At 35.8% G+C, this 23,389-nt stretch overlaps 1 protein-coding gene across 2 annotated transcripts; it reads right to left on the reverse strand.

Moving 5' to 3' along the window:
• Window positions 1–1,869: 1,869 nt before the first annotated feature.
• eIF4B (eukaryotic translation initiation factor 4B) lies at window positions 1,870–21,074 on the reverse strand. 2 transcript variants are annotated; one of them, XM_014238872.3, is made up of 5 exons: window positions 20,961–21,074; window positions 13,481–14,632; window positions 13,349–13,409; window positions 10,024–10,138; window positions 1,870–1,998 (listed from the first exon to the last, which is right to left on the reverse strand). In XM_014238872.3, the coding sequence occupies exons 1-5, from the start codon at window positions 20,971–20,973 to the stop codon at window positions 1,945–1,947; spliced, it is 1,395 nt and encodes a 464-aa protein (XP_014094347.2). In that variant the 5' UTR covers window positions 20,974–21,074; the 3' UTR covers window positions 1,870–1,944. The 2 variants fall into 2 exon arrangements, with proteins under 2 accessions (XP_014094347.2, XP_036229764.2); XM_036373871.2 differs by lacking the exon at window positions 10,024–10,138.
• Window positions 21,075–23,389: the final 2,315 nt, after the last annotated feature.

Below are 23,389 nucleotides of genomic sequence, written 5' to 3' on the forward strand. Positions count from 1 at the left end.
ATTGCCTACAGTGGGTGCGTTTAACACACCAAGTCTTATGGGATAGTTTGGCATATTTTGTTAGATATTTGCAATGATTTTATTTTATTCTGGTTAGGTGTCCTTATTTAGGTAACCCGTTAGATGGTGAATAGTGGTTCTTTTTTATTATTGTAAGTTATTGGCTGTACGAGCCTGTTATTTTTGATCTGTATTATTTAGAATTAGTAAATATACAAATTTTACATTTAAATTTAATTAACAGTAATTCGCAAAACAGAATACTTTTTTAATTCTTAACATTTTTCCTTTTTTTAATTATCAATGACTTCAAATAACCCCACAAGAAATAGTCTAATGGTGTTAAATCACAACTTCTTGGACGACATTCAATGCAATTTCACAATTTTTTGAAATAATCGAATTTCCAAACTTTTCTCCCAATAATTCGGTTGTTGCACGTGCTGTGTGGCACGTAACCCTATCTTGCTGGAACCAGATATTGTCAAGATCAACTTCTTCCAAGTGCGGCCATAAAAAGTTGATTATCATCGATCTGTACCGCTCTCCATTGACAGTAACGGTGTCACCAGCTTAATTTCGAAAGTACGGACCGATGATTCCACCAGACCAAAAACCACACCAAACTGTCAATTTAGGTGAATGTAATGGTTGTTCATAAATAATTTGTGGATTTTCTTCGTAACAGAATCGACAGTATTGTTGATTTACCGCAGCACTAATAAAAGTGAATAATATGTAAACCTTGTTTTTGTGTATATCTTTCCACGATGATATTGTTAACATTATTGAATACAATGAAAGAAAAATTAAAGATCATGACGTATTAAAAATGGCCGAAATGACATTTAGAAATCGTATATCATATATATATATATAAATATCATGCCTATTGAAAAGCCTGATAGAAACGCCGGTTTGTTGTGATCAAAAGACTGCCGCATATCAATAAAGCGCATTTGTTGAGACGACAAATATTATTCCAACCACTGTGTCTGGTTTGTAGAAGGCCTGATTAGAGAGATTAATAAAAGTTGGATACTGGAAGACGTACTGACTGAGACCTAATACAGTATCCAGTGAGAACTCCTGTGATTGCGATGAGATAAACCTCGCTAAGAGCTAATAATTCAATAGACAAACAAGACCAGCGAAACACCGACCCAGTCTGATTAGATTGGGATAAGAGTGCCTTTTTTCTGAGGACATTACAGTTTCCAGCAGTTCCGCTATGACCAGGCACCCAAGCCAATCTGATATCGAATCAACTTAATGATATTGCTAGGGAGATCAGACACCCTTGACTAACCTTGAGTGCGCTGTCAACCAGGCCAGAATTGCCGTCCTGCTGTGGGATTGAGTGCACACCTGTTTGAATGAAAATACTACAGTGGTCTGGTATCCTGAAGATAAAGTTAATGGAGAGGATTATCGACAGTTTGTGTCCATTTCTATCACTATTAATTTTAGGCGTTACAAAAAACCAATAGGTAACCAAATATACTCTGACCCACCTGATGCGAGGGAATACAAAATTATGATTGGTAGAATGCCTGTTCAGATTGTAAATACTTGTATATTGACTCGTTTTCACGCATAATTCCGGCAAATTTCTAATCCTGAACATTTTATATTTATTATGACACACATAGAGCATTTGTTAGTTTGTTTGGCAAGGACAATATAATATATCCTGTGTTCGGATTTTTAGTTAGTAACCTTTTAAGTCACCTGTCATCAATTCATTCGACGCGCAAATTTTCATGTTGCGTATAGAGAAAATCAAAGTTCAGAAAGGTAAAAATTCGGCTGATACTCCTTTAATAGGGCTAAAATTAATATTATTTAAAAATAATAACGAAAAAAACATACATCCATAAATGCGTTTTATTACTTTAAATTATAAAATGTTCATCATATACGAAAAAGTATAATTTAAGGCGTTTATTCCGATACCTCGTCATTAAGACCAGCATATTTGTTTGATGTTTGGCAAACCTGTAAGAAAAGACACATTGTATTAAGTATATACTTATATAGAAAGAAAAAGTAAGGAATTTAATGTTTGAAGGAATTTAAAATCAATTAAAAGTTGAGTATGGTATCAAAGGTCGCTGCTGGCGTTTAGTCCGTTCTAGGACTGGATAACTAGTAGTGCACCTAACGCTGAATAAGATCCAAAAACGACTTACGTATAAGTCAAAACACAAAAGAACAGTACGGCAGCCACGTTAATTAGTTAAGAAATTTATGTCGCAATCGACAAGCAAATACCTTAAAATCGATTGATTCAAACAGAACAAACGTGTGTTCATAGTTGAAGATATTAAATGTAGTTAGAAATCTGAGCAGAGAACTTAGAACAACGATAAGGTGCAGGTTTGACAGCGAACATTTGCAAAATTTCAGGGGAAGAATTCACCTCACACGCAGAAACAGATAACATTTATCGCTGTTATATCAGCGGTGAATCTGTACAGCTCTCTTCACAAGCCCAACCGGCGAATATTGAAAAGAATATAATAAATATGTATAACAGGGAATATTGATATGCCATTTGAATATTTATATTCCCTTTAATTGAACTATTATTTATTATTTTTAAAGCTTTTTTTAATTAATTTAAAAATATTTTGATATATTTCTTAAAATAATTCATGTCCTTGACACCATAATGGAGTCACAAAAGTACAGAATTGTGTTTTGCTGTCGGCATTTCACATTCATGCTACATGTTGCTTTTCTCAACCAGGGAATTCCTAGGATATGCAATGTACGAATAAATATAAATAAAAAAATTAAGAATTGCGTTTTGCCGTCGGCATTTTCATATCATGTGTACATGTAAAGAAATATGAAAGAAAAATATTTGTAAACTTGTCTACAAACAACATATGTATGTAGATATGTACACTCATTGCTTCTTGTGAAATCTCCGTTGACACGGTCAACCAATGACCGAAGCTCACGTTTTTTGCTTTCATGTCAAAGAGTCAATGTGTCGAAGGACTGACGCGACGACAAAGCGCCACAACATGGTGTTGTTGGCAGAAAATCCGAGATGTGCCGAAAAAATAAACGAACGCTGGCCGATTAAATATGTATGTTTATACATATATGAACATGCATATTGACACAGATTTACGAGCAACGGAAAAATATTTTAGAATTGTTTTGTGGGTTTGCGGGGTTGTCACTTTTCCCTTCTAGAGGGAACATCAGAAAGTTATTCAAGTTATGATTTCTAGCTTTTGCCATCGTCGCGAAAAAATGCTTGTAGGCAAACACAAGCTCGGGGAGATGTGTAAAGCGTTTGCTTTTATGAAGGAAACAACCTAGCTTATTGTATGTACGCCAGTCTTCATGAATGAAATGTTGTTGTTTTGTGATTTACTACATATTTAGGATTTGTCAATTTGTACATTTATACGCTTATATGTATATAGATTTATGTATGCATTGCTTATTTTGCAAGGTCATACTCATATTTGTACATACAGATTTACATATAGAGCAGTGCGCGCTCATTAATCTAGTCAAAACTTCCCATATGCCCAATATACCTCATATAATATACCTTACATATCGGTCAATATGTGAGTTGTCTTAATGAAACTCAGAGAGCGACTTTTTCTAATAACGGAGTATCCTTGTGCCTAAAATGGATTAAATCGGGTGAATACTTCTCTTAGACCCTATATATCTAATATAAAGATTTTCAAATATCTAGTTGTTTTCATTTCTTATAAAATGGTCAAAATGTGAGGTATCTCATTGAAAGTTTTCGAACATCTTTTTCTGGTAATAGTACATCGTAGTGTCAAAAATTTATAAAATCGGGTCAATACCAGTTCCCATATACATATTATAAAAATCAGCGTTTCGGCTGAACAAATTGTATATAAGTCGATATGTAAAATATCTTAGCAAAATAAGTAAACATATGTATAATATTGGTTATACTTTAGTTTAATGCATAACATGTGTATAATCGATCCCCACATTGCACACATAGTGGTTTTCGTTATTATAGCATACTTTTTGCCGAATATGTCGAGCTGTAGTGAGTATCTTCACAAAATTACGTGGAAATATGTTCTGGGGTAAAATTGAGTAATGCCATAACTTTTCAAGCCCACAGATATCCAATATATGGACCAGAGTAACTAAAGCTGACTTTATACCGAAAATATCGGGAAATTTGTGAGATATTTTAATGAACTTCATAAAGTATCTTTCTCTTATACATAACGTCGGGTCAATACTCGTACTTTCCTTATTAAAGATCCCCATTAAAATGTGATAATAGATAAACTTTGACTCCGTCTGTTTAAATCTTATAGTCAATTATTTCAGTTTTGCGACGCATTTTAATATGAAGTTCATGAAGTGAACTTTTAATTGAAAAAAATTACATTTTAAATACCTATATACAAATAACATATGTATGTAAGGACATGTAAATAGATGAATAAAAGTTTTTTTTTGTAGTTTTTTACAAAAAAGCGGAGTTTACCAAGCGCCATTGGTAGCTCATGGATGGTATGTACAAATACTGTTCAACATAGGAATGGGCGGCGAAATTATCAAATATGAAATACTCGTGAACACAGATCTCGGCGCGAAAATCCCGAGGTAAGGTCTATTGAACAATGCAAGAAGAAATTCCGAAATAAGAGCAGAGGAACGACAAAGAGAAACACAACGTCGGCAGCTTATCAGGAGGGATGCGAAGGAAGAAATATTGAATCAGAGACGTCGTCGACAAAGTCAGATTCGTCTTTGTAGAGATAACCTAGTCAATAGGCAAACTGAAAACGAATGTGATTAATGAGAGAAAATAATGTTATAGAAACTGATTTTACTAACAATTTAACAGAATTTAAAAAAATTTATTTTCGAAATATAAAGAAGGGTCCAACTGAAATTTGTATTTGCTGCGGGGGATTATGGTTTTCACACCTGCTGCGCAAGCTAAATTTTGAAGGCATTGCATAAAGCCACCCGAAATCAGCCTTCTTTTTAATGCAAAAATTTCGTTCTGAAGATGGAAATTACAATTTTTGTGCAATTAGCATAAATACAATTAGAAAACAAATAATTCCAAAGTTATTTTTAGAAAATGATCTTGCCTTTCCTGAAATACCAGATTGTTTAAAAGATTTAGCCCCAATTGAAGAACGGCTAATAATGCCTAGAAGCAGCATTCGGAATAGGCGGAATGACCCTTGATGAAATATCTATGGTAGGTGCTCGTATGTTTAGCTCTGTTTATGCGAGATTACAACAAATTTTAAAAACAGACAGCCCCTTCGGTGGTATACCGATCATAGTATTGTATTTGGTGATTTTAAGCAACTCTCACCTGTTGGAGATAGGTGGATATTCTTTTCTAATCCCAATGATGCATACAGCATTTTTGTTGGTTCCCCTTTGTGGGAATTATTCAAATATTTTGACTTAACATAAGTAATGAGACAAATTAAGGATCGGGCCTTTGCTATTGTAGTAAACCATATGACATCTGGTACTATGACATATCATTAATTGAAACTCGAGTAGTTAATTTCGTGGAAGTTCCCGATGATGCCATACATTTATTTTGATCCAAAGAAGGGACACGCAATTTCAATGCCCTTAAGCTTACACCTACCTACATGTCCACGCAATAGGGTGTACCTGCATACTCCTAAATAAAGACATAAAAAAAAGGACGTGTGCCACGTCTATCAACTTATGCAATTATATCATAATTATTTATTTAGTTTTTATGCAGTATTTTTTTTCTTTGATGTTAATTCAAGTTTTTCTTTGATATTAATTCAAGTTCAAAAACATTGAATGTTACTTGTGTTTTCGAATGTACCTTTGGATTATGTGTCTCAAATAAACCCTGGGCCGCAATATTCAATATTTCTTTCAAAAACATGCCTAAACTCCTACTCTCGAGCACGCAACGTATAATTGGCAGTGAGAAAAGAACGGATTTTCTAAATCTATTCCACAAATCGTCATTGTTTGACCTTGTGCCTTTTTAATAGTCATCGCAAATGCCAAGCAGATGGGTAATTGTAAATGGTAAAATGGTATAGGCGAATCTGAAGGAATCATTGGAATCCGTGACAGAAGTACAACTTCCGCTTAAAATTTTCCACTCAAAATAGCGGCTTCAAAAATGTTGAATAAGATTTTTTTTGTGACTAATCCTCATTGGTCCTTGTGTATTTTTCATAGCATTTCATTTCTACAAAAAAACGCCATGTCTTCGCAAAAGAGCAAGAAATATAAACAAATTTATTTTTTTTTTTTACATATTTCTTAGTTTTGTATATTCACTATTTCCGTATAGAGTGGCATAGCAGTATGAATGTTTAGACACTATACACCATACACATGTCTATAGTCTTAATAGTTTAAACTATACTTATGCTATCTTAGAATCTGATCTCAGCGCCATCTACCAGGCTCAAATATACTTTTGAATATCTGTCACGACTGCAGCGCAGTTTGCCGGAATTCTATGTAAAACGTTCTAGCATCTGCGATGGTAGCGCAGTCTACCGGATCGAATGTAAAATATTCCAAAATCAACAACTACTCATTAATGAAAAATTATCGGTCCCAGACGGCTGGAGGAGTTCAGTGACATACACACGCATACAAGAAATATATATATAAAGATGTTGCATGTAGACAGATACCGAGAACGTATATCATAGAGTAGGTTCATGGTATGCCGATTGGGATTGAAATGGTCCGCTTGACGGAGGGTTACTCGCCAACATTAGAGGATTTCACCACAAAAAAATTACCAGCGGATTTTACCAGAGTCTTACCCCTGCGGACGCAAAAATAGCAGACTTGAAAATTTTGAATTTTAATCAGAAAACTAATGCTAATTTCAATGTTAAGAAGAACAATGATAAACCTCCCCAGAGACAAACTCCGACTCCTTGTCGCGCTCTACACTGGGCACTGTAGGCTCAAGAAACACCTGTCAAACATGGGCATAATTTTTTGTGGCAACTGCCGATTCTGCGACATGGGGCCGGAAACACCAGAACACCTGATTCCAGATTGCAGCGCAATTTGTAGACGTAGGCTCAAGGCCCTCGGTTCCATTTATGTGAACAGGGATCACATTGCCTCAATAGCACCCAGCAAGTTGTTGGAGTTTTTCAGGGTGCTGGGACTTTGGGAATGCTTTTTTCCGAAAGTCTCAAATAATTAACCTAGTAGAATCCACCACTTGGCGACACGTAGCCAGTCTACAGACAATCCTGCCGATCTAGGTACAAAAGGGTGCAAACCCCTGCACCTTGGCCGCCGATGATTAACAGAATCTCCCGATTCTTAGCCACACGCACATGCGCAATATAATTGCCCCAGAAAGTCGAAAAAATCGACTCTTTCCATGCAACATCGGCTGATACTGACATCCTTGAACGAGTTTCTCCGTTCCTCCGAGCTCTCAGAGTCGTTGCCTACATTATTAAATGGGACACCACCCAAATACCCCTAATGCGATACATTAACACCTACACTGACAAAAAGCAAAAGACGCTCTTGTCGCAACTACTCAAGCGCGCTACTTCAGCCGAGAAATATCATTGCTAAGAGACTCCAAGCCGATTGATAAAAAGAGCTGACTTTTAGTACTAAATCCATTTCTGGACACAAAGGCTCTGCTTCGTGCGAATGGTCGGCTTGCCTCCAACCTGGCATAAAACGAACGCCATCCCATAATCATACCAAAAAAAGCACGACTTGCCACGTTACACCTCCATTATGTCCACACACTAATGCTACACGCCGAGCACCGCCAAAGGCAACAAATAGTCCTCCAAGAATAAAGATAAAGAAGTGCTTTTACATGTGCAAAGTTTGCGAACCAGATAATGGCAGCAGTTCCACCTCAACGCAACAATTTCGCTCTGTCCTTCACAATAACAAGTGTCGACTTTGCTGCGCCTTTCCAGAAAAAGGCTTTAATGTTAAGGTCTCCCACCTTAATGAAAGGCTATGTGACAGTTTTTGTTTGTTTTAACACAAAAGCTGGTTCACTTTGAGCTGTGTACAAGTCTGACGACAGAGAATTTTCTCGCGGCATTCACTCGCTCCGTCGGACGGAGTAGTTTTCACTCAAGAATAATGAGTGACAACGGCAAAACGTTTATTGGAGCTCAAAGAGCTACTGAAAAAAAGTTTGTGGACTTTATCAATCAAGTTGCACTTGAGATTGTACATGGCCGCCGATGGAAAGAAGAGTATCCTAAGAACCTCCACAAGAGGTACCGCTGGAAAGCTCCAGAAAAGACGCCAAAGCTTGGAGATTGCGTGCTAGTACACGATGATTGTCTTCCTCCTACCGAATGGCGGCTTAGCCGCATAGAAAACCTTTACCATGGCTCCGACGGTCACATCCGACTAGTCGATCTCCGTACGCAAACCGGAACACTAACTAGCCCGCTCGTAAAGCTATGCTTTTAACCCACAGCCCATAACACCGAACAAACGTAAATAATAACCCGATAAGAAAAAAAAAACGCTAAAATAAATAAATCATAAATAACTCAAACAACTAAATCCGGTAAAAGGTAGATCGAACTGACGATCTATTTATGCCACATAACGTGCAAAAATATCAAAATCAATCACACGACAAACATATAACCTAAATAACTTAACTATTCAAAGGTATGTCACCCATCCAACGGCAGCAAATCGCACAGGCACATGAACACAGCCTGAATTATCTGGCGCGACCGTGCCGTAACTGCCTCCCACCGACGAGGCGCAGTCAGGCGACCTGAAAGGAACGCATCAGCACGACCCCGACGATCAGCGCAGCCAGCTTAGGTCGCAATCCCGCCGTGTCACTGGGCTCAGCAGCGTCATAGCCACGCTGCAACAACTTCAGCGTCTGCTATGCTTATACTCGCCTGGGGGGGCCGGGATTGCTAAATTAACGTACGTTGTCCGCGAAAACCATTCACACAAACATACCTCCCACATCAACGACACACAATCTACATCACACATTCATTCACCACATCACCCCACGCACATAAAAATAATACGACGACACCACCATCCAGGATAACACAACACACCTGCCTATCACCCCACAAAAACATCAACAAACCATCGAAGTGTGTAGCGGCCGAGTTCTTTTCATATCGATATATCTCGCAGCGAACACCTCGTCATCATATACACTCTTTCGCATAAGCGAGACTGTGTACGATTTTTTCTTTATATATATCATTTCGTGAGTAATAAAATTGTACATCATTGTGAAAGAAAAAAGGTGGTGAATGATCTTAATTCCATAAAAAAGGAATTGAATAAAATTATACAATGGTATTAAAAAAATATTTGTTGAATGAACCAAAAGTTGTATCCTAGTATGGCAGTTAAGATCTAAATAGATAATTAATTTTTTATAATATTATATTTATATAGATTTATGGACATACGCATGAAGTTTGCTTAAGAATTTATACTAGTTTTATTTTAATAAATTAAACTTTTTTAATATAAGTATGTAAACAAGTCAATACATATGGCTGCTTTCGTAAAGGCAATATGCAAAGCATACATGTAAGGCATACCATTCGTAAACGCCATTGTATTAATTTGGGAAAAATATCAAAATCATGAATGCATAGAATCATGCGCATGACTGTCAAAATTTGCATGAGTTTTGTTTTGCATGCATTGCAGTGAAAATATTCAAAATAGAAATAAGTGTTATTTATTAAATTTTATTTGTTATTTCATTTTATTTTTATTATTTATATATAATATATTATTGTTAGAACAATGCACATGGCATTCACAAACGCCAAATTACATATTTTGGCAAAGCAGGGTGGTAATGCATAAATACTTTGCATGGCATGGGCATGTGTTTTAAAAATGCTTCGTATATTGCGTTTTCAAAAGCAGATTATGTTCAAAAAAAAAATGGAGTAAGTTTTTTTATGCTTTTATACATACATATGCTATAATATTACCTACCGGAAGATTTATGTTATCCTGGCATTTTGGAAATGTGCGCTCGTTTTTCGTCATTTTCTTAATCTTATTTTCTTCCTTGTGCTTTCCATCTCGCTGTATGTAGTTGGTTTTATCGCTGAAAGATTTAAATACATATAAATTGGTAAACGAGCGTAGAACCAGAGAATGTAAATTAGTGAAATTTCAATTATTTTTCTAAACACCAATAATACAGAGCTTGAGGAATTGCTGAACAGATGTAACTATTATATATTCTGTTGCAGTTATACACTGAGATGTAATACTAATTGTACAAGTAAATGAATTTGGCAAAATAAGTGATTTTTTAGAAGATTTGTTCACTCATATGCATCACATCGCTAGTTGATAAAATGATAAAACAACAAATTGCGAAATAGCAAGATTATGATAAAAATATGGTACAGCACAAGTATATTCCAAGAGATAGTAGATTGTATCGACTCCTTATGTTAGAAACATTTCCACGGTCCCTTAATTATATTTTTACTGTTTCCAAATTGTATCTTGCCTCGTCCAGCTTCGGGATTTTTCTCCAGTGGCTCAACAAATTTTGCCACCTTTCTACGTTACAAATACATACTGATTAAAATTGTTCAAAATTTTTAACGAATAATTTTTTTCACCAATTTTCTAGTGTCGCAAAGTGTTTTCAAATTTGCCCTATTGTTAATAAAACATCGTCAACCGCTAAATGTAGACAATTGCCCGATTCGAGAGGCTTTAAAAAGCCATGCTTCTCCCACACTCAACTATATGTAGTCTCTTTGCGAGTGTCAATCGCACGTAATTTACATATTTTTGCAACTTACCGCATAGTATACAAAAATATCCCAGAACAATACTATTTTGAAATATATTTCAACTTTTGTTGTAGTAAATTATTTCATTAAAGCAAGTTTTCAGTTTTTGAAAATTCATATGGAGTAAATTATAAATACTATTTTTTATTAAAATGTAATGATCTTTGATATTTATTGAAGGGATGGTCATGTTGCTTCGAGTCTAAGTTATTTAAATATAGTACATATATTAAAATCGATTTAATTAACTTATGAGTTATACATGCCTCTTCGGTTTAGTTTATACGAAACTATTATTAAAATTAATAAAGATCCTACAAAAATTTAAGGGGTATACACGAATCTTGTTGGCTTACTCGCGATCAATCTGTTTGCACTACAGGTTGGTTGAAAAGTTTCTGTTCTCACCAAGAAACAGCACTACTAGCTCCAAATTTTTTTTTCTCAAGTTGGTACATCTGTCTTGAGAACAGATACAAAGTAACAAGTCATTCTGTTAATTAATTATTTGTTTACAAGCCATTTGAAGTTGACGTGTCAGAGTATTTTTTTATTTATTTATGAACAATTGTTAGAAGTGATAAGGAGTCCTCACCTTCAAAACGCACCGTTGAATTTTAGACTGGAAAGTCATTATAGGGATGGCATAAAATTATTGGTATAAATGTATTGAAGTTAGGGGAGAGTATGTTGAATAAAAATATATATTTCGATCTTGATCCACCATTCAACCATTAGCGATAATGTTAAAACTTTACAGTGCAAAGATCTATAGCTCTAAAAAAAACAGAAACTGAAGATAAAATTTCTAGCTTAATGAAGCGCAAGGAAAACTAAATGAAGGAGGATTTGGTATACAAATTTATTTATAATTATATAGCTAAAAATCCTGAAATTATAAATAGTAAAAATGGTTGGGTGTTACGTTTTCCCAACGATTTTTACTATTTGTAATAAAAATTTAACCTTTAAATAGTTATCTAGTATATATGATATATATTGCATTCAAATATGAATACGAATATGTAAAATAATAAAAGTTGGATTGGTAGCTAACTGTGCGGGAGGCAATTATTGGTGTGGATTTGAGATTTGATATCAAATTCAAGTAGAATTAAAAAGGGGGATTTGCGCCAAAATGAATAATCTTTTAAGTTAAAGATTTTCACTACACAAAAACACAGGTCCCCTAGAATACCAGTAGTTTCGTTCACACCAACCTCTTCCCTTTTCTAAGGCACAGTCAACAATTATCTTCTTAGCAGGAATAAAAGTAAAGACAACGAAAGACAGCTCATCACATTATATGTGCTGGACGCAGTACTTGCGTGACGAGACTGGAAGCTTTCTCGATAAGGAACCTCTTTTCGAGGAATTGTCACAATTCAGATCATTCCATTGGATATTCTGCTACATGGCACTACTCAGCTGACATGTGAAACATATCTGAAGGGTTACACAGTAAGTCGGCCCTCAACAACAGCAACTTTTTCCTGTTCTTAAAAAAAAAAAAGTTAAGTGATGATTTGACGATGAAGAGGCAATCGCCGAGAATGAGACTGTTGAGCTGAGAAAATATAACTGTCACTCCAAAATTGGTACTGAAAAATTGGTAGATTGTTATAATAAAGAAAAAAATGTGTGTTCTTTAAAATGCAATGAACTTTAAAACCCATCTGTTATTTATAAATATTATTATGGAAAATATATATATGTCACACATTAATACAAAAGTCACAACTCAAATATTTTCAAATTGGAAATTTTAAAATAAATCAATTCGCAATACAAATATCTAAATCATCACTCTCTTATTTAACTGGAAAAGTACGGTTAGGTCTATTGTTCTGTTGGTTGCGTCGTCTGCTTCGCTTGTGCAGTATCTAGCAGTACTATTTGTAGTTGTATTGCTATTGTTGAAATAAATCGTAAATTGTCTACTGTATTCTTAAAAATTGTGTCTCTTTATATGAAAAAAGTGAGATTAATAATATGTATTATTTGAAACGTGTTATTTTTAAAGAAATAGTTGAGATTGTCATACCGTTATTCGATGTCTTAACTCAAAAATGTCTTTAATTTTTTTTTCTGTCAAATTAGAAAATCAATGATATTTGAGCTCTTTAACGAATGTCTGTTAGAATAACGATAATCATTGTACAAGTATGTAGTAGGAACGACTATTTGACTGTAAAATGTCAATAAATTTTAGAGGAATTGTTTTTTGCTACTCCTGAACATTTGCAATTTTTCGAATTGTAACGCTTTTGTATTTAGTGTGCGATGTTTTAAATGTCTTCATAGTAGTATATTATAACAAACCAATTTCAATACATTGATTCGAAGTTATTACACCTTTATAAGGTGATTATTTGAAAAATGCGTTACGTAGAAATTAAGCGTGGCTGACGTATCTAACGTATTTATCTCTGAAATAGTTTTGTAATTCCGGAAAAATATAAATTTCTCTTTTTATTCGATTTCAGTATTGAAAAAGTACTCACCGGTCAATGTACTCACGATTTCTGACTTGAGGATTTTCATCTCTGTTAAAACGACGACTTTCTATAAGTATATAATATTTATAACTTTAATAGTTATGCTTATGTCATAGGTCATTGTACACTTCTACATACCGATTTTCTGTGTTTCCAGTCCATCTCTACTATGTGCTACACTATTATTATCCAGATTTTGCACCGCAACATCTTTTCTACGCCAGCTTGTAGTATAATTCGTAGAATCCTTATTAGTTTTCTCCAACTGGATATCTCCAATTTTATCGTTGATTTCGTCTTGATCAAGTTCATTTTTTAACTGTTGCTGACGACGAGCTTCGGTCATTCTTTCCTCTATTTCCAATTCACGAGTTGCTGTATCTACTGGCTTTGCAGAACCAAAAACTTTTTTCGACGTTACACCACCTTGTTTAAACATTTTTTGATTTTCATCTATGCTTTCTATGTCTCTATCTAAATCTTTGCTCATAAGTGGCAGAGGTAGTGTGCGTGGCTTTAAATTAAGTTTGGGTCTTTCAAATTCTTGGTCATCTCTTTTAAATTTTATTGAAATGCTTCTCTCAGTATCTTTATTTCTGAATTTAGACTCAAGACTTTGGTTCATATTAGATCTGATTCCAGACCGCCAAGAGCTAGTATATTTATTTTCATCTGGTTCATACTTTCTTTCTCGACTAAAGTGCTTACCATAACCATCATTGGAATTATTAGTATTGTTGTCTCGACGCCAATTGGTTGATTCCCTATTTTCACCACTGTTGTTGAAACCATCAAACCCACGACGATTTCCTCTTTGTCTAAAACCTTGGTTATCACTCTCATTTGATAGTTCTATTCTAATTCTTCTGCCTTTAATAGATGGATCTGGCAAACTTAGAGTATTGATTAAATCTTCACGATTCTCAAACTCAACATAACCAAAACCTCTTACACGACCTGTTTCGCCTTCCTCACGAGGTAAACGCAAAGATAATAGTGGCGTTGCTCCGAAAAATTCTTGTAAATCTTCTTCCTTGGCATCAAAAGGGAGATTGGTTAAATATGCAATATATGGAGGGCTATGTGGAACAGAATCATCATCAAATATACGATTCGCTCTAGGGGCAGTTGGTAATTGAAAAACTAGAGGCATATTAACTCCATCATCACTCTCTTCACCCTCAAGGTTCCTGACTTTTTTGGCTACTTGTGTGATTCCCACGGGTACATCGCCATTTGCCAAGAAAGACTGCAAAGATATTGCGGTGCCCTTCTTCTTTCCTTTTTTTCCTTAAAAAATATTACATTGATTATTTACTTGTGATCAATCAAACTATTGCTAAAATTAAACATGTCAAAATCTACAAGGGTTACAAACAAATATATAACAGATATGTATGTACTTATAACTTATTTCAAAATATTTTTAAAATAGGAATAATATATATTATTTTACTTATTCTATTTGAGCTACATAGCGATAATTTTCTCAGATAAAACATCCACGAAAAATGTTGTATAAAGTTTTCACGAAAAAATTTTAAAATAGCACTCGAAATCAAAAAATCGATGGTAATTCGTTAGATTCGGCAACGCCGAAAGAGTGTTTCGAAAATAAAATTTTTTTTTGAAACACTTTGAAGGGAAAAATTTAATTTTTTGCGAAAAAATCGTTAATTAATTATTGTAAAATAAAAATTATTAACAAGTTTAAAAATATCTCTCCGCCATTATGTCCTAAATTAGTAAATAAATAAAATAAATCGGTAAATTTTACTAAATTCATTAATGGAAATTGCAAATGAATTGGTGGATTCATCCCCATCATCATCTGAGAATTAGGTGGGGTGCTAGTTCTTGAAAGAGTGGAAAAAAATACGTAGAAGATATTGTAAATACTTACTCAAAGTCAGGAGGAGTCTTAAATGAGAAGAATATTTTCATTATATTCGTAAATTACAGCTTAAAAAGAATTTTCGCATCAGTCGTGACCTTTATAAAGATCTCGTGGTAAAATATGCATATATCACAAGAAGCTACAAGGAAGGAAGAATGCAAACATCAGTCGAACCTCATGTGCTTGCAGTTTTATCGTATATTGTTAGACGGCTTTTACACACAGATTCTTTTGTAACCCTAACCGGTTTATTGTAGGCGAGGGGACGACGAGGAAAGACGAAGGGACCGTGCCATTCGTGTTCGGATGGCACGCTTTGTGTTCTTGTTCGTAACAGCTCGCTGCTACCCTTTTCAGCATTCCTTTTCACTTTCAAATTCTTTGAATGGTTGCAAGAGCGCTCGGTTTCAAATGAATCTATACCACTCGTTCATAAATTTGAATTCTGTTATCTAATTTTTGTATGTGATATGCAAATATGTATGCATAGAATAATAGGAATATTTTGAAAAATTGTAAATAAGGAAAAAATTAAGATACTCAAAATTCAATTTTAATTTTTAATAACATACCGCATAACCGCAAAGAATTTAGTTCGATTGAAATTATGGAATTTTAATACTTGAAGATTAGGAAATTCCTGTTATAAATTTGGCCGGGTATTCAACACATTCTGGTGGATTAGGGAATTCCTGTCTTAAGTATTTCTTTGAAACTATTAAGCGGGTAGATATTATGCATATTGTTCTACCATATTCATGGTAATTCATCGCAAGCAAAATGTGAGACCATCATCCCAACATATAAATGAAATATGCAACACGCTCTAAGTGTTGCGCAGTCGAACCGCATAAATATTTACCAAAATTTTGTGAAAAGGAATGCAGAAAAACTAGACTCGAGTTGCTGGACTCTTTTTGCACGTGTGAATGCACAGAGCGACACCAAAAGAGAATTTGACGAAAACGAGGGTCAAAAGAGTCTGTGTGTAAAAGCCGTCCTATAAATGCATAGTTTACAATGATCAATAAGTGAGAAGAAAGAAGAGAAATTGAATGCGTCTATATTTTATTTTTACAATACTTTCAACACGGTTTATACTTTCTAGTCAAAGATGTCGCCGCAGAAGCAATAACGTTTCCAAAACAACCTTTGGAAAGAGAAGATATCGATAAGGAATTTAAAAATGCAATTATTGTTTATATTTAACATACATATATGTATATGTAAAATAAATATTTATTATTTGAAGAGCATTGTGTTCCTGAATGCTGGGTTGCATTGATGAAAGTTGCATCACAGCTAATAAGAAAACTAGAACAGAAAATACGATCTACCAACAACACCAACAGTTACGATTGCGTTTCTATTACTTTACAAGGTGTGTGCGATGCAAAATTACCGAGATTGTGGAAATTTGGTAGAAGCTGAAAATGCATACAACACAAAATAGGGTGGAAATTTAAAATGCTTTTCGAATGCTGAAATGAAGATGCCGCCATCTTATGCGTTTAGATTTCCACAACGTTCGGTCTATATCGATGTTTGTTTAAGCATATTGTGTTCTTCACAGACTTTGCTTCGAAAGGTATGACGTGGTTGCAATACCTGTGATGAGACTGAAAACATTGCCATGGAGAGGCGATAGGTGAGACCAATTACTTTTTTACCGTTCCCATGACAGTCTGGTCTACGTTACTATAACGGACTTGGATATTTATTCAGCCAAGGACGGTCAACTCGGCAGAATCCTGCTGTTATAACAACAATTACTTTTATAATTAGTTAGGCTTTCTACTCATTTCAACGAATATACATTTTTTTTATTCATTTATTTGCTTAAAACTAATAAATTGACTGAAGACCATAAAATTCAAGAAATTGCATTAATTAATAGATTTTCGGTGCTTTGTTAATATCGTTTGGTTTATAAAAAATAACGAACTTCAGTGTTTTCTTAATATCTATTTTGGTATATAAAACATAAGGTATTTCAGTATTTCCTTAATTCAACATAAAGCATTAAATATTTTAGTCTTCCTAATATCTAAATATGTATATAAAAAATGTTTTAAAGTAAAATATTATATATAAATGATCCATTTTGAGGTTCCCTACTTTTTTAAAGAAACAAACACAGAAAATTCAAATTTAATGGGAAATGTTTATTATCATTCGAAAATGTTCGAAATAAAACCATTTGGCATAGAAGAATATCTCTTCGTTGAGTACAATTTTCGATGACTCGGTCGAGCATTTCGACTGGCTGATGTTTTGTTCTAAGGTTTGAATCGAAGCGGGATTGTCAACAAAGGCTTAGACTTTACATATCCCCACAGGAAAAAGTCAACTGTGTTATATTATTGATTGATTAATTTTTGAGGTCTATTGTGCCCTTATGTTATATTACACGATCTTGGTGGAAAATCGACCGGCTCAAAACGGACAAAATGATGTGTGGGAAGTGGCGCCGTCTTGTTGAAACCAAACGAACTTCAATTTCAGCATCAAATAGTCGGTTATCATTGCACGATAACGGTCGCCATTCACGGATACGGATCATCACTGGACACCCGAGACAAACGGGACTTCTACAATTTAACTGCAACGGACTCCAGTGTAAGATCAAGAAGATAGTTGCACTTATGAGCTGGGAACGCGTATCGATAGCTGCGGTCCAAGAAACTAAGCTAAACAGTTTCTCAGATCTTCTGAGTTGTGCAGGTTTCAACGTTTTACGTAACACAACACCGTTCAATATCTAATCGATGATGACATCGACCGCAGGGACACTACCCTTGAATGTCAGGGTATAGCTGTCCGGTCAGGCGATGTCGATATATTTAATATACACATCTCCCCAGTTACATGTTGCCCAACAGGATATCACCCGAACATAGGTACGCCACTTCGTGGTGAAAACCGTTTGGTGCTAGGCGACTTTAACGGGCACCTCGACCACTTCTGCCTGTCAAACCATCGTAGGGGGATGGAGCTGGAGGAACAGATTGACGATTCTTCAATCTGCACAATGAAAGCCCCCACCAGAATTGTGGGCGCCTGTAATAAATCGCCAGATATTACCATCGCAAGCGGTGCTCTGATAAATAGCAAAACCTGGCAACCTATGCTAACTCTCGCATCAGACCATCTGCCCATAATTATCTCGATCGAGAAACCTCCCGACCTTATTTCTGTCGACAACCGCACCTTTACTAACTTTTACAAAGCTAACTGGATCGGCTTCACAGAATTTACCGAGAGCACCTTCACCGCAGTACGAATTCCTACGGAAGTCATCGTTGGCGAGCGTAATTTCCGCAAGTTTATCGCTGCTGCTAGTGCTCGCTTCATACCGGCCGGAAGAATCGCGGAATTCTACTCTAATTTTCCAGAAGAAGCTGTATTAGCGAACGACCGCGACACCTTACGCCATGCCGATCCTTGTGACCACCGAAGAAGGGATCTCAATTTGGAGATTCGGCAAATGGTAAATCAGCATAAGCGGACATAGATAGAGCATCTAAAGTCCTGTAACCTCTCCTAACGGTGTGAGTAAGCTACTGTCAAGGCCTTTTCGAATCCGAGGAGGCATGACGACCGAGTTGAAATTCAATTCGATAGTCAAATCTCCTCGGACACGAAGAAGTGCGCGAGCTATTTTAGCCGACAATTTACACTGCACCCTTCAGCTGACAAGACCAAACGGTTACCCGATGGCTGCGTAAAATGTAAAAAGACCGCGCACCACTTACTTTCACCGATGGGGAGGTTCAGAATGCCATCAATAAGGCCAAATCTTTCAAATCAATTGACCCTGATGGAATAAGCATGCTGATCTTAAAACATCTAGGCTCGACGGGAGTAAGCTATCTCACCTAGGTCCTCAACTAGTCGATGACCACTCTTCAAATACCCGATGTGTGGAAAGTCGGAAGAGTGGCCCCACTACTGAAACCTGGGAAACCCGCCAAAAAAGAGGAGTCTTATCGTTCGATAACTCTTCTTTCCCTAGTAGTAAAGACACTTAAGCCTTGCTACACGCTCTTGCAGTCAAAAAACTAGTCAAAGTGGTTTTTGGCGTCCTGATTAAAAGTGAAGGGACTCCCATCCAAAAAATGTTGCAGATAGAATTAGGTAGGTGTGGTAGCACATCCCATTCAAGCTGCAAAAGCTTTTGGAGAGTCATCGAACTTGTATGGTCTTGCGCTTTACATTCTTGTAAACAATCCACTTTTCGCCGCCAGTTACAATTCGCTTCAAAACTGGATCACTTTTTTGACATTTGATAAGCAATATTTTATTTTTCTAGATTTTGGATACCTGTACTTGGGGTATAATCTGTTTTCTTTATTTCTTTCAGTTCATTTACAAAAGATTTCGATAAGGTAACACTCGTTATTCTCCGCTCCGCTCTCCTCTATCCGCCCATACCCATTTTATCCCCGAAAGCCTGGAACGGTATACTAAAGCCGACCCTCGAGAACCGCCCATACCCATTTTATGCCGAAAATCCTGAGACGGTACTCTTAAGCCCCACCCTATTCTAAATTCTACCCAATAAGAATTCATATCATAAAATAAATCGGTAAATGTATAGTTTAGGTCAACCAACGAAGGAGGCCTCGATTTTTAAATCAAAGTTGAGTTTTTCAATAATTAAATTTTTTTTTTTCATTTTTAAAAAGATGAATATGTTCATAATGCATTCATGTCGAACTCCTTTCCGCACTAGCGGCCTTCGGCAATTCGCAATTCAATAAAATAATCCTGGCCGGTCGAACACCGGGGTGTCCATAATTCTTTTGCACCAAACTCCTTTCAGCACGTAAAAGAACTATGGACACCTCGGTGTTGGTCCAACCAGGGTTATATTTTTGAGGAGCGGCTGAAAGCCGCCAGTGCAGAAAAGACTTCGACGATCTCCTCTATTCGTCCATACCATCAGATTGCGACATAAAAGAAATTGTGACTGCTACATTTCGTTAGAATTTTTTTTTCACAAGAAAATGTCTAACTCGTTGAACGTGTAATTACTGCTAAGTGATCTGTATGCTACAGAATTCTACTGTTATGACAACTAAGTTACTTGAAAATTATGCGCAAAGTGTGTTGAATATATTTTTATAACTTTTCTGCTCATAGATTCGTAATCTTCGCGTCAAAATAAGCGGCTTCTTTCATTGGGGGCCAAAACTATACATTTACCAAATATTTTAGTAAATTGAAATCTGTAGGTCAGGAAGCACGTTTTGGTAAGCACACATTACGTACCATCATCAGCTATAAGTATCTTCTAATTTGCTATAGTAATGTGTAGTAAATATTTTTAATATTTATTTTTCACGACACTAAATACAAAAAAAAACTTTAACTTTTACTACTAAACGTTTTAATATTAAAAAAAAAAAACACTGACACTTAGCAAATACAAATAAACAAATCAAACTTCATTTCTTTTATGAGAACGGGATAATAACTTTATAATAAAAAGATGATGAAGATACATATTATATTCCAATCTATGTATGTATATAATTATATTTATCCACATCACCATGTACTAATATCAAGCTATGAAACTTTCCGTTTAAACTATCCCACGATAAGATTTATGCCCTAAGCACTTCCCCAGGATTGGAAATAAATAACATGATTTATCAACACTAAAACCAAGATTTTACATATCCTAAATAATATTTTAAAAAGTATTTAACTAACCTGACGAAGCCATTACGTCGAACACCTTTCTTGTATAAATCGTACAAATACTTCTGTAAAATTACGAGTTGCCATGACATTCTAAGATGTAAAATGAGGTAACTCTACTTACCGCTTAATATCACATGTTTACAATACCGATACTGAACTCTGCAACCCAACTATCGGTTTATTCTTCAGTCAATTAACCTCCATAGCACCCGAAAATTTCTGTTAAAGTTATTATGATCTTCTTAAGGCCCAATTAACTTTGGTAACAAAAAGGATAGTGCTCTGCGTTTGTCAATGTATTTATACGTCTTCCACAATAAAGGAATAGTTCATGGTTAATTAGCAGGTAATATATATATAGACTAAACCTAACTAAATACCTATCAACTTTCTATTAAGCATCGCAGAATATAACAAAACTTTAACCGATGGTTTCGGTAACCCTACCACATGAATCGGTTAGTACTACCAAAATCCCAGAGGAATATTGTAACGGATTTCTCGAAAAATCGTCTCGAAGATCATTACCACAAATTACCCTTGCTGGAGCACGTTGATTCATGTACAGCAGACCGATATGCCAGTAACAAGAATATATGGGTATCCCAATATTTTTGATACTTGTCCACAACTTGGGCCAATTTTTAAATGCCCTCCGTTGTCAAGTTGTGTCCTAAGTTTTTTGAAAAGGGAACACTTCTTTGGACTCAGCTTTAGTCCAATGCTAGCTATCCGTTGAAAAACTTTTTTCAAGTTCTTAAAGTGTTCATCGCAGCTTTTACCCAACACGATGATATCGTTGAGGTGTACCAAACAGGTCTTCCAGTGTATTCTTTTTATTACCTGGTTCATAAGCATAAGTCCTTTTAAAGGAGCGTTACGTAATCCAAAAGGCATTACGGTAAATTGCCATAGACCATCTCCAACTCTTAAAGTCGTTTTTTTTTGTCTTCTGCGTTTACCTGCACTCGCCAATACTGTTTTTCAAATCAAGTGTTAGGAACCATTTTGTACCTGATAAGAAGTCCAGCGTCTCATCGATTCTAGATAGTGGATAACTGTGTTTCTTCGTTACATCATTCAACCTTCTATAGTCCACACAGAATCTCATGTTGCCATCTTTCTTCTTCACCAGTACTAAAAGTGAACTCCATGGACTCGCTGATGGTTCGATTACGCTGCTTTCGCTCATTTCACGTATGGTCTGGGTTGCAACTTCACGTTTTGCTAAAGGAATACATTTTTTCACAACTTTAGTACTTCCTGATTTTGAATCTTATCAAATATGGATGAGTATCTGACAAGAAGTTGTTCATAAGTAAGTTTGGTGTAGATTTTTTTGTGGCCTCAACAATCCACAACTTGTTTGGCCCATAGTCTTCATCTTTTTCTGCAAAATAACTGCTTCTGATTATGGTGGAATCTGCTGGCTCTCTGTACGGCCCTCATCTTACGTTGTACTTGTATCGTAACTGAACATAAGTGGCACTTTCATATTTATATAGGTCAGAATTCTGTTCTCCATTTCAATTTTGATTCTTTGATGCGCTAGCAAGTCTATTCCCATTACAACTTTGTAGACGATATCTGCCACTATAAAAATGTGTAACATGGCTGCCTTTCTAATTACGATTTCGCACGTTACTTCTCCGAGAACTTGAGTACCTTCTCCAGTTGCAGTACGCAACTTCGCCTCAGCTAATCGGTTTACTTCTTTATTAACCAGATTACATCAATTTTTGGAATTTGACGCGCCGGTATCCATAGTGAGTGTACGCTTTTTGCCGTTTACACAACCACTAACGGTAACGTTACTTGTATTCCTGTTTAATTGTGAAATGAAAATTACAGATCATTTGTTTGCGGTAGCCAGCCCGTGTCCTTTTCGGCTGGCTCGCTTTAGTTTAACGATTGGTTGGATTTGACATTTGCTTTCTCAGCTTTGCATTTACTGCCAACTAAATTAGACTGGTTACAGTTGCGTGCAATATGGCCACATTTTCCACATTTAATCGATGGCATGTGCACAAAGGTAAACAGTTACCTCTCCGACCATTCTCGCTTCTTCTCTGCAAGGAGTCTGACACTCTCCCACACTAAATCCACAGCGACCATCTTCACAAATTGGACGAAGGAGTACAGACCACATTTTCCACATGGAATCGATGGCATGTACACAAAGGTAAACAGTTACCTCTCCGATCTTTCTCACTTCTTCTCTGCAAGGAGTCTACACTCTCCCACACTAAATCCACAGCGACCATCTTCACAAATTGGACGAAGGAGTACAGACTGGATCTGAACATTTCAGTCGATGGCACAAAAATTCCGCCAGTTAATAACCCTAAAATTTCAGGCGTTACATTGGACAGTCTGTGCTCTTTCACTTCTCACACGACCGCGATAACTGCCAAAGTTCAGAGCCGCAAAAAAATCCT

This window comes from Bactrocera oleae, chromosome 2 (genome assembly GCF_042242935.1).
Source record: "Bactrocera oleae isolate idBacOlea1 chromosome 2, idBacOlea1, whole genome shotgun sequence".
In the NCBI taxonomy this organism is placed as follows: Eukaryota; Metazoa; Arthropoda; class Insecta; order Diptera; family Tephritidae; genus Bactrocera; species Bactrocera oleae.

Coding starts and splice junctions, on each gene's coding strand:
- eIF4B (XM_014238872.3), bottom strand. Junction 13,410..13,480: donor ACTGGAAACACAGAAAATCG/GTATGTAGAAGT, acceptor ATATACTTATAG/AAAGTCGTCGTTTTAACAGA. Junction 10,139..13,348: donor AATCGTGAGTACATTGACCG/GTGAGTACTTTT, acceptor TAAATCTTTCAG/CGATAAAACCAACTACATAC.